This window comes from Bacillus rossius, chromosome 2 (assembly GCF_032445375.1).
Source record: "Bacillus rossius redtenbacheri isolate Brsri chromosome 2, Brsri_v3, whole genome shotgun sequence".
Taxonomy (NCBI): Eukaryota; Metazoa; Arthropoda; class Insecta; order Phasmatodea; family Bacillidae; genus Bacillus; species Bacillus rossius.
In genome coordinates, this window is record NC_086331.1 from 74,200,378 (window position 1) to 74,213,907 (window position 13,530).

Here is a 13,530-nt window from a genome sequence, read left to right on the forward strand (position 1 = left end):
TTGATACCGGAACAGACAAGCAGACAAAAATTTAAAAACTATATTTTTGAGTTTTCAATAATGTAAATAGCCTTTACAAATATTTTTTCATCATGTCATCCAATGTACAGACATTTTGCCTGGAACTGTTTTATTATTAGTATAGACAAGCATCAGCATTAGGCATGACATGACCATGGAGGTTTCAATGTAGAAACTGTTTCTGGCAATGTTTCTAAGCATGAAGGAGGGATACATTTTTAATGAGAATTGTCCCTAATCTTCTGAGAAGCAGGCAAAAATGTTTATGTTACACCTATCCGGCTATCCCTCACTTAGCACGGCTTCAGATTGTGTGAATTCATTTAGCGTGATTTAAATTTTACTGCCCTGGTCTCAAATAGCACGTTTGTAAACTTCAGTTAGCACGAAATCTCGGCAGGCAAAAAAGAAAAATCGAGCACGACGCACGAAGTCTATTTCAAATTCTGTGAACATGTGCATTGGGATAATTTAACCAAACAAGGGGGCGGGGGGGGGGGGGGGGAAGATATCGCGCACAGGTCTGTCTACGCTATTGCTGTTGTACAAACATCAGCTGTCATCTTTGTCATACAAAGTGCGATGAGAGGCATATAAAGATAAATGGCGTGACATATTTATAGTTGAGTGTTATTCAACACATTTATATTACGTGAAATATATTCCTGCACAATTTTGGAACACATTAAATAAATTAGCCTTGCTATTTATGGAAACTAATGCTTCAGAATACGCGATTTCGAATAACATGAGCATTTTTAGGAACAAATTATTAGTGCTAAGTGAGGGATAGGTGTACTTTAAAATATAAATGTCACAACACTTTTTATAATTTAAATTTATGCTCCATTATTTCAGCATAAATCTCAGAATACAATTTTTTTATGTTGTATTTTTTTGTACGTCTGGGAACTTGTTACTTTGTACATAAGACATAAAAATAATACACACAATATTATAGTTCAATGTTAACAGACTTTTTATTTTATAAAATTTCAATGGCACTGACAACAGTATACATTATTCAGTATAAAACCTATGGTATAGTGCCTCATAACTGCACTTCTTTCCAATGCCTTTCTTCTTGAACACGTATGTGGAGATCTTGCATTTACCAATGAGACCTATTCAAAGTTTGCAGTGCACGGAACATTATGATACTGAAATAAAAGCAAAAAGACAAGCAGGGTGTTGAATACTATTCAAATGCAGAATACTATTATCTTTGTATACAAGTCTTGATAATTTTGCAGCATCAAGACAAACCAATTAGATTTTTTTTAAATTTCTTTTTAACAGAAATAATACTTGTGCTTGCCAAGTGAACAGCAAACTAAATATACACACATTATGTAATTATTGCTGAGGAAATCAATTCAACATAAAAAAAACTCTCAATGAATTATGTGATCTCAATCACCAAAAATAACAAAGACGTTGGACCAATTCCAATCAGCGCATTAATTTGATTCAGTTTGTCAAATGAAATACAATGTAAAACTAACATAAATTTCACACATGATGTGACGATTCAGCAGTACAAACATTCACTTCAAACCTAATACCACAAGCAAAATGCCTGCACATGTAACGAGAACATACATGCACACTCCCTCTAAAGAAATTTAATGAAAACACTAAAAACACCAACACTTCACAAGAAAAAGGTAAGCTTAATTCAGCCATTTTCATAGCAAAAATACAGTGGAACAAGAGTAAATTTGCAGGTATGTTCTCTCATAAATCACAGCTGGCTTATAAAGTTCATATTTAGTTTGCCAAATTTCCATATGTTCAAATATTATCAAATATTATCTTAGGAATGTTTGTAACAAACTATGTATGATTTACTGAAAATAAAATGTATTGATTCAAACTTATAAACATGTGGATGCACACTTTGAATCATGGCAAATGGAACAACAGCACAGAAACATTGTATGTACTGCAGTTGTCTGATAACATAAAGATAGCAGATTAAACTCTTGCAAAGGATCAAACAAAATTAAAAATAACCACTGACCAACTATTTACAATCCTTACTTTCAACAAGAATCACGCAGTTTTTTTTCAGTTACTGCCTGCAATACACCACATCTAACATGTCACTGTTTTGTACTATGATTCAATAGTTGTACCTAATTCACGGTTAATTTTTACTGTTTACATCTTCATCATACACATGCAACATAGATGCAGTTTTGACAGCAAACCATGTAACATTCATAGAAAAAAGATTCTTCAATCTGTGAAAAAATACATAAAATTACAGACAGAGTTGCAACCAAATGACCAATAGATTTGAGAGGCAAATTGAATGCTAAATATGCAAGATATTTATGTACTTACACAAACGCAAATGATTACAAAACTTTTTGCTTAGTACTGAACTTCATAATTTTGATATGTAACAAAAAAAAAAGTTTTAACAAAAATTTCATATGTAATTTTTGTTTCAAAATGAAAATTCTCAATGCTAAACTATTTTCCCACTTGAAAACTTAAAAATGAACACAGATTAGGATGTAAACCTAATTGACAATGTTCTCCACACATTTACATCCTTAGAAGTCACACTCTTTGCTAGTGCTGTATATGCAATGAGGCAGTCAAAAAATGGGACATTTGACTGCACCTGCAGAGCAAAACTGATTCAATTTTTACTGTTATAAATTTTGTTTGCTCTGATCCATTTTCATTACCTAAAAAACATTGGCAGGGTGGCCACACAAAATCCAAAATGAAATTCCCTGACTTGATAATAATTTTCCCTGATCGTAATTTTGCACCGTTACACTACTTCACTTTTAAAAACTAATAAGCATTCTTTTTAACTGCGAGTATTCAACAGACAGATGTGTAAATAAAAATTGAACTTAGTTTTATTCAATGTAGGACAATATGAATGTTATAATATGTATCTTTAGTTGTTTATTATCCAGGTACAGGTAATTCCTAACCAACTGTATAAACAAAATTCCATGATTTTTAATGTAGCTAGCCAAACATAACTGATCATTTTCACAACATCACAGTATTTGTAATATATAACCTAACCAAACCACTTATATCACACCACCATTTTAGCGAATCATTGTAAAACATGTCAGGAAGTAAAAAAATGCTGTTAAGAATTTTAAATTAATTTTTTTTTTACAGAAAAGTGGCTATCTTTAAAATTACCTAAGCAGTGCTATTGAATAAGCCTCACAACCATGATATTTAGACCATAACCAAAAAAATTTGGTTGGAATAAGCCTCGCACCAAACTTAAAAACAGATCTTAAAATCATATTTCAACTTTATATTAATTTTTTCCGGGCTTGCATAATCATGCCAAATTATAAAATCCCTTAAAGGTTTTCTGCAGAATTATATAGCATTGTGGTTACCGTTGTAGACCCCTACAAGTTATTTTTTTAGCACTTTATTCTTGCCACAAGAATACTATGAAGTTTCAATACTTCCATTCAAATTATTAATGTGAATTGTAAATAGACATCTTTGCAGATGATAGGCAGTAAATATTTTATTTATGGATTAACCGTCAATGATATAATGTTTACATTGAAGTAAGGAAAAAATGGTCATGAATGAAAAATGAGTGGTGTACCGATGGAAGATGTTTTGTTTACTGCAGTTAAGCACCATTACACTATCTTATTTTTTTCCCTCCACTCACATATACGACTTTCTTCCCTTAGCAATATTTACATTTCCCTCATCAATTTTAATAATTTAAGGGTTTTTCAGCCACTGTAGATGATTGCAACTGCAAACCTACGGTAATCATTTTTCAAAAAAAATATGCACTTTAAAATTACATGCAAGATGTTTGTTGTCCATTAAGAAACAGAAGGTTAACCAACCTTGGAGCTTGAAGGAACTTGTGCTATGCAGCATTGCCTTGCAACATTGTCAAGTTTTGAATAAGCCGTGCACCTTGCTTTTTCAACACACATTTTAAAAAAATTCTTGCGTGATTATTATTGGGTAAATATGGTAATTTGCAGACACAATTTTGAAAATGATACAGCTAACTCATACTTTTATAACGACTGGCTGCCATTAAAGTAATCATTACAGAATCAAGCTTTCTCAAAAAATTTCCTGACCTATAAAAAACACACCTGACTTTTTCAGTTTTCCCCTGACTTGTTTCAAATACAGAGGGAGATATAGATTTAAAAACAATCTATCACTATTGAAAAGATCAAAATTCTGCACATCAGGGCAGTAAATAAACAGTTATTATATTACACACATGATAAAATAGGCACTAAGTAATATGGCAGAGAGGGATCAAATCATCAAAAGAAGAAACAATTACAAAGATCACTTTATGTCCTAACTTTATAACAATGCAAGATTACCCCATATTCATGCCAAACTTAATTAATGCAGAGCTATTAAAACATATAAAAATAATTTATTTTCATTCTAATATTTCTAATGCAATGCAACTAATATTTATATTTTTTTTCTACGTACAATACTTAAAAACATTTAAAACTGTGTCGTGATAAACTAGATCAAAATAAACAACACAAGAAACAATGAGTTATAAATGTAACAAGGCCTACAACATTTCAAAATAATAAACAAATTTTAATGTTACACACAAAACATTAGCCAGTGAAATAAGGAAATCTGCAAAGAAAGAACTATACTGTGGCCGGCAGTTATCTTGGCGTCTCTCAGCGCAGGGTGCGGGGACAGCGGGACCGGAGTAAGAAGAGGGGGTAAGCAGGCGAAACGTAGCCGAGAGCCGTGTAGTGGCTGTTAGGAAAATATCGCCCTTCAGTGTATACCCAAAAATGGAAGGCGAAGGTGGCAGCTCGCAGAGGCACGGTAAAGTGATACATAGCGGAGAGTGGGAAATAATAAAAACTGTTTATTCTATGGTATAAGTTGCTATTACTCCAAAAAAGCGCAAAAGTGGCTTAAATGGAAAGTTTAACATTGTAAGTTATATGTTCTGCATTGTTTGTACACTATGAATGCTGACAATCGAATAGTAATAACAGTAATTAATTTTAACTTAATTTTGTTTTTCATCACCTAATACAATCAATCATCATAGAAAGAGAACTTCACACTTACATTTAACAAATCATATAATATATATGAGGTTTTGAAGGTTATAATATGCATTCTAAAGTGGAAGTAGAATGCAAATTGTATTTACATTTATAATAAATAATCGATTAAAGGTGCATTAAAATATAAAGCCACACATACACAAGCATTTTTTAAATGCCATTTACGTTGGTAGTCAGGTGTTTCCTAAACGACTGACAAAGTTAAAGCAGCAAATATAACATAACAAGCTCCATGTTTAGTTAAATGTAAATCCAGCGCTAAATGGCAAGTTTTAGGTACGGAAACCGGAGAACAATAAGGGCTGGCTCCTGCGTCAACTGTGAGATAGCTTTTGCGCGGAGAGCTACAATTGCGTAATGTTTTGGTCGTTTGCTTTTTCTTGTAAGGCTTTTAATAAAAATAACTTTGAGAACACAATGAATTGAGAAGCATAGTTTTAAATTTATTTTACATACTAAGTGACCTAGTTTTCCAAAATAAATCGTGTCTGGTTTTCGCTCGTTACTGAGTTAACAACATTTCAATTAATTTTGGTTAGCATAATAATTAGCAGACACCGTGAGTATATTTGATGGGACATAGTAAAACGTTGCAGGTTTTGATAATAGTTTGTTACTTTTCCTGACAGATGAGTACAAATATTCGAGCACAACCACTGCAATTTACACAATGTTACACTTATGTAGTACAAGTACAATTCATAGGATTTCTCACTTTTGGTTTGGTAACCCAGCGCTCTTAGCCAAAAGGCCTTACCGCCTAGGAGCCCCCACGGGCGTGGATACAGACTTACGTAGTGTAGGAAGTCACACGCCGAATGTTTTCTGTGCTGCTAGTACAAACCTGGCCGCTGACCTTGACAATAGGGTATCGCTTTCTCTTCGCCCTCCCTTTTACCATAGACAGGACTAGGGAGCTCAGACGCCAAGTTATCTGCCGGGCACAGTAGTTTACCCTGTTGCTTACAAGAAACATAGTACAGCAAAAGCTCTTTAATACAGCATGTTCAAAACCACATCCGTCCAAATTAGTGATTTTTCTGGCTTTTGAATGTCAATATAATTTTAACTGGCATTTAAATGCATGCGAAACATATGTTTTATAGCTGCTACCAGATGGTCTTTTATTTTTTTGCTTCACGGCAGTTGGTTTCATTTATTTTTTCATGTTAAGAGATCTTAATGGGTATAATTTGCCGGTATACACAATACCTGGTTAGCTGGTGCTCTTTGGAATGTCTGTAGTGTCAAAGTGCTTAAAATGTGATTTCTTTTCCCTGAAGAGTTCAAATGAGCTGACTGTAAGAAATTTTGTATTATATTGGTTGTAAATAATTTGTAATTATTTCGTTTGAATTTAATAAGGTGGTCGATTTTATGAAGTGTAAATTATTTTTGCTAAAGCTATGCTTTAGGGAGGTGAATATGATATCCGTGCAAGCTAAAAGACTTAATAAATTGTGTTTTAAAACCTCATCGAGTATGGTGCCATAATCGAAGCGAAGCAGACGGTTAGTGCACGTAACAGTGACGAGGTGATTCACGTGCCAGGCTGGATGGAGTTCGGAAGTGCGCTGCATGTGTGGTAGCAGTCACGCTGATGTTCATGGTTTTGCGGACTACTCAGTTTCTAAATTTGACCTGTGAGGTCGACGGTGGTTAAAAAGTGCCTTACATTGTGAAACAAAAGGATGAAAAAGTGAGATCTTAGGCAGCAAATAGTGAGTCTATTTCAATTTAATAGTAGTCAACATTATCAGCTTTCATCAATTTTCTGGTAGATGTGGACCACATTTACAAGTGTTTTAAAAAAGTAAATTGCATTGCCTGCTGAACTGATCTAATTCTGAACTATGAGGTTTTATTTGAACTAAGCATTAGCTACTGAAATATTGCTGCAGGTAGGGCATTCAGCAATTTAAAATTGTGTACAGCCAGTCGAAAGGTGGCATGGCCACTATTGTGACATTCTTGTTAAAAAGTCCGAGTACAATTTTAAACTGTATTCCAGCAATTTAGTAACGGCCTATTAAGTTGAAGGTTGAGGGGACTTGTGTGTTTATTAACAGTTGTAATGAGTGCAGAGATATAATTTGTGCTCAGTTCCTATCACTGATACACACACACACACACATACACACACACACACACACACAGAGAGAGAGAGAGAGGAAAGCACCAGTACAACGAACTTCAGTTAAACGAACACTTCACTTAACCGAACTCATTGTTTGGTCCCGCCAAAAACGTATATAATAACCTTGAATTTTATTTCATCTTAACGAATTTTACGACGGTCCGTTTCTTCCTGAAATAAAAATATTCACTTGAACGAACAACCTTGAGGCAAATTTTAAAAAAATTACCATCCAAATACTTGTACTTAATTTTTAATTTTTTATTCAAACGTAACAGCGTGTACGTAAACAAAAACGGAACAAAATGTGTGCGCATGCACTGTCAAAATGAGTAGATTAATTCTCGTGTTTTGAAATAATAATGGAATGGTATTACGTCCGTTGTACGATACAACTAGTACATATTCTCGGACTTTTCGTTTCTTGGCTACTTACATCACGATAATTTTTGTACGGTACTTTGGCTAACCTGTGTTGTTTTAATTTATTTCTTGAAAGTCATTTTTTTTACCATAGTGTTTTTGTCGTGTCTACAGACGTGAATTTTTTTTCCTTTTTTCAATAGTGTTGTAATCTTCAGTGCCGGTTATAGAAATGAAGCGTTTGACAGAACAAATGTGTATCTGGGATAGAAAAAAAAGAACGCAATTCTTCAAAACTTTCGACCTAAGACCTAACTGTTCAAAAGAATGGCCATGCTTGTCTTCAAATGTTTTGGAACACCACGCGTTTTGTAATGTATGCACGTGTGACTTTTCAATTGCACATGGTGAAAGGGATGACTGTAGAGGGCACGTTGAATTAAAGAAACATGCGGAACATTTTATAGTCATGACGAGCAATAAATCCATATTGTAGTTTTTTCGCTACATCTGAAGAAACGAAAGTAACGAACACGGTGTTAATGTTTACAAGTTATTTTGTTTGTCTTCTGTTGTTTGTTTATAAGACAGTTTTTATCCAACCAGGATAAAAGAAGCAAATAAAGACAATTGTTCAAAAGTATAACCTTGAATACTTTGAATTGAAGGTTGAAAATATCCTGTAAAATTATTGACATTTCTTACATATTCAGATGATTGTATTGTTCAAATAGTTTTTTTTCTTCGATTCATTAATTTTCATTTTATTCATATACATAGGCCTACATTTTAAATTTTTTTTTGCATATTATTGTCCTTGCTTTATCGTGTGTGTCATAATTCCTCAGGAAAAATTTATCGAGCATTATTTACGCATACTTTTTTCATATAATTGTCATTACTGATGGGTGTGATTTGAGGTTAGCAGCGCTACCTACAATGTGTCTCCTGACCATAGACAAAGCATCAGCAGAGAGTATGTGAACAGGTTCTTCAAGCGGCCATAGACTAATGACCGAGATACTGAACCTTAGTACACTTAAGGTGTTTCATGTGTTTATCGGTATACATATTTATAACAATGCTTATGTTTCAGTATAAAGAACTTCAGTATAACAAACTCAACTATTTTTTGGTCCCTTCATGTTCTTTATAGTGAAGCTTTCCTGTGTGTGTATATATATATATAGTTCCTATCACTGATATATATATATATACACACACACACACACACACACACAGATGACACACACACACAGACGACACACACACATATAGAAAATGAGAGTGCGCACAGTTTTAGTTTTAGAATGCAATGTACCATGTATAATGTAGTAGTATTAGCCAGCATCCTGCTCCTAGCGAGCTTAATATATTTTGTGTTTGACAAAGTTTTCTGGAGCTGTGCACCTTTAACTTATAAACATAAATAGTGTATTTATTGAGTCTATGCATGAAGGTTTAAGGAACTGCACAGCTATTCTGTACAATGTTTGTTTAGTATTATAGAACAACTAATGCAGTTAATTTGGAAAAAAAAGCCTTTAGGGTTTTTCTTAAATTGTGCTTTAGTCTTTTTTATGAATTAATCTTGATTGGTCTATTAACTCTATATGGTTTAGTTTGTTACTCTTACCCAAAATGCAGCAAACCAGAAAAGTTTGTTATGGTTAAAGTATTGAAAGCATTTACATATATTTTTTTCCAATTTTAATTTTTGGAATTTTATTTCTCTTTGACAGATGTCAAAGCCAAGCCTCCCCAGGAAATGGAAGGATAGCAAAGCATTTAAACTCACATTGTTAAATTATTTTTGTAAAGTGGTTCTTACAAAAAATTTGGAAGCTGCGTTATGTAAACACATATCTACTTAAATACAGTTTTACTGAATAAATCAATACTTTTTAAAGGAAAATACCATGGCTTTCCTAGAAAAAAAACAACCATAAATACAGAGTCATGCCTAACTTTTAGCGAGTGGCCATTGCCAAGTCCATTTTCAGTAGCTTATTGGAAGAAGTGATTTGATTGTAAAGATTGTAATATATTTCATCAGCCATGATAAAAGATACTACAGAAGGACACGTCCAACAGATTATAAATTATTTAGTTAAGTTATAAATTTATTTAAGAAAATAGCAACTGTCTTCTGAACAAAACAATACCATAGAAGTGGCACACACTGCCTTTAAGTGCGACAAAGAAAAATCATAAACAAGGAATCACACCTAACTATTAGCAAGCAGCTAGAGAATATTCAATTTTCAGTACCTCACTGCAAGAAAATATAATGTTTCACTATTAAAACATAAAATAATTTAGTTGGCGTCATTTATTCTGAACAAAATTTTACCAAACACTGGAATAATTTAATATTGTTGTTACAAAAACCCTTAATTTCAATCACCAAGTAAAGAATAAGTTTTAACAGTCAGCTCGCAAAGTTTCTGTGAATTATTACAATAAAGATGAATACTTTATGGAGTTAAACACTTGTTTCAGTAGATACAACATCTTAGAAATGAAATCACACCACAACAGAGCAAATAAAGACATCCTCAGGTGTACAAAATATGCATAAACCGAGCTGTGCCAGACCAACATTGTGTGTGTAGCAAAGCATTTTGAGCATTCCTCATGTGATTAAATGCAACTCGAGTAGCCTTATGTATGGGAATAGACAGAATACGTAAGACTGCAGACAGCCAGGTAATCTCTTAACAGCACAGGAAAGAGGGAGACGAGTGTAGAATAAAGAATTTTGCCATTGCATAGCACACAGACCTGCTTTCTAGGCGGGCTGCAGCACGAGTAGTGTTACTGAAGCCGTTCTAAGCAGTTTTTAAATGAATTATTTTTAAATTCAGTTTTTAAAAAAAAGTTTACAAAACTAAAACACTAAAAATATGTTCAAACCATTTTTATGATACATCTTCCATTTTTAAAGGTATTTCAACTGTGAGAATCACCTCACTAAATGTACCCCACAGAATGTGAGTAGCTCAATCGCTGCGGGATTACAGAATGTGCTAAATCGAACAAAGGATGCCAGATTAAAGAGTCCCCACTGTATTTCATTTCAAAATCTCGCAATAATCATATTTAACATTTCCAACTTAATAAAGGGTTTAGGACACAGGCCCAGACTGATTTGTGGATTGCAATTTACAGCCTTTATTATGTAAATCACCCTGTCCTTATAAAACTAAAAATATTTTTATGGACTGTTTTTATTCTAATTAGAACAGGGAATCACAGTAAAGAAGTACACCTCTCAAAAATATTGATGCTGACACTGACAAAGTGCATCAATGAAAATAAGTCTTTCTATTCATAACAACATGCTTTGGCGTCGAGATCGTCCCAATACACTAGACTTTGGGAAGTTTGCAGAGCGATATCCAGGATCTTTGCTCAGCTGGATTGAAGGAACAGAGAAAATTGACATCACTGGAAAAAAAAAACATAATAATTTCAGTATTATGTACAGTTACACTTACAAAATGTTACTGTCAAAATTACACGACAAAACCCAATAACATTTCTGAGAACACCACAGAATTGTAACTTTATAAAAGTGAAAATAACAGGGTAAAATTGCATAAAAAATAAAGTTTACGAACCAAAAGACTTGTCGAGGACAGCTAAGAACAGGTGATAGCTACTAGCTAGGGTTTGCTTAAGTGTATTTTGTAGGGTGTGCATTGTGTCTCATGCTCTTACTTGCTTCGGGTAGTGATTCTGTGGTTCGGAGATAAATGCCTTTAACTTGTAGTGAATTTTCTTTTGGTTAGCCCCATCATAATTATGTGTGGCATTAATTAAGTTTTTATTACAGATCAGTTTGCCGGAACTGCTTGTATTTAGCATTTGCAAAATTACAGCTTTGAGCTGTTAGTGATTAACTTCGCTACTGCATCAAGCCTTCACTTCGTTCTATTAGATGGCCCTTCTGTAGATTACATAATTTAGGCTTGTAGGCGACAATATGCTTGTATTGTTTCCCTATTTGATCCGTCAACCTTTTCCTTCTGTATTAGTCTTCATTGTCAATCTGTTGTATTCCTAAGCACATTTCATTTTTTAATATTGCCAGTCATTGACAGCCTCGTTTATGTTAAAGCAAAATATATCTAGACTTGGTATAAGTTTGCTTTGTAGTTATTCTAGTGTGCTTGTGTAACCAATTTCATTGCTTTGATAACATTTGTTGAAACAATAACATTTTATTATAATTGTAACATTCTGACATTTTTGGTACCTATGTTCATATATGTATCTGCATGCATGTGTATGTGTGCATATGCATGTGTGTGTGGTGTGTGTGTGTGGTGTGTGTGTGGTGTGTGGTGTGTGTGTGGTGTGTGTGTGGTGTGTGTGTGTGGTGTGTGTGTGTGGTGTGTGTGTGTGGTGTGTGTGTGTGGTGTGTGTGTGTGGTGTGTGTGTGGTGTGTGTGTGGTGTGTGTGGTGTGTGTGTGTGTGGTGTGTGTGTGTGGTGTGTGTGTGTGGTGTGTGTGTGTGTGTGGTGTGTGTGTGGTGTGTGTGTGTGGTGTGTGTGTGGTGTGTGTGTGTGGTGTGTGTGTGTGTGTGTGGTGTGTGTGGTGTGTGTGTGTGGTGTGTGTGTGTGGTGTGTGTGTGTGTGGTGTGTGTGTGTGGTGTGTGTGTGGTGTGTGTGTGTGGTGTGTGTGTGTGTGGTGTGTGTGTGAGAACATGCCAGGAAACTGGTATCTGTCTTATGTTTTCAACTAATTGTTTGTGCCTCCTTAATAGTGTGTCGAAGCATCTGGGAGAGGGGATGGAGGTACAAAACAAAACAGAAAAAAAGACAATTTTTTTTGATTATATAAAACTACCATCAGAAGCTTTCAGAAATACTGATCCCATTTACTACAAATCTCCTCTTGAGCCCAAAACCTTTAATGCTTTTTTTTTTCGGGCACAACAGTTTTATCATAGATAAATATGGCAAGAAAGCTGTTAGATTAATCACGAGAATTAATTTTACACCGTTACAACTGCCACATTCACTTACTTTAATGCCAGTGGCAAACGAGTGCCTATATTTTCTGTTGTGGTCCATATGGTTTAGACGTTATGAATGCTTGATGAAACTAATACAAACACTGCCAAATAAATGTTTATTTTTGAGTTTACAATGTCAAAAATTATCAGTGTTTTCAATCATCCCCAAATTTATTTTTACTACATCAATCTCTCACTTAGCACACCATAAAATTTCACAAATTCATTTAGCGCTAAGTTACTTTCACTGCTCCAGTCTCGAATAGCACTTCTTTAAATTTTAGTTAGTACGAAATCGCCATGGGCAAAAAAAAGTCGGGCATGACACCACAAAGTCTGCTTCAACTCAGTAAACAACAAATGTGCCTTGGCATACAGTTAGCTATACGAGGGGGGAAGAGGTGCGCGCACAGGTCTGACCACGCCATCGCCTGTTGTACAAACATCAGCTATGGCAAGTTCAGTTGCAGCTATTCAGTGTAAAGAACCATTTGTTTTTACGTACGCACGTAAGCCGCCGGGCCGTACCGATTTCACCGGCCACAGACCGGGCCGTACCGTTTTCACCGGCCACAGACCGGGCTGTGATGAACTTCAGACTAGCCAGTGGCAGGGAACTCGCACGCACAAACTGTGTTCACGTATTTGAGACAAAACTATAAGTGCTACGGCGTGCAGAATATCATGGAGGCCACACTTATGTTAGTCACACTTTAGTTTTAAGCAAGGTCAACTGTGTGCACAATCGTACAATATAAGGACTCCATCAAATGTTTATGTTAGTCGTATATTGTTGGTTGTACTAGCAGGAATATATTTGACATTTGATACCGGAACAGAAGTGAACAGATGATTCACAAGGAAAAGGTTGTTTTAATGGTGCAA

The 13,530-nt window shown here is 34.6% G+C and overlaps 1 protein-coding gene across 2 annotated transcripts in view; it reads right to left on the reverse strand.

Annotated features, from left to right (window-relative positions):
- Positions 1-976: 976 nt before the first annotated feature.
- Positions 977-13,530, reverse strand: part of LOC134529375 (cyclin-dependent kinase 17-like) — a 223,353-nt gene continuing 210,799 nt past the window's right edge. For both annotated transcript variants that reach the window (XM_063363372.1, XM_063363373.1), the window contains one exon: positions 977-11,073. In XM_063363372.1, the coding sequence (XP_063219442.1) occupies positions 10,955-11,073 (119 nt within the window). In that variant the 3' untranslated portion in view covers positions 977-10,954. The remainder of the gene's footprint in view (positions 11,074-13,530) is intronic.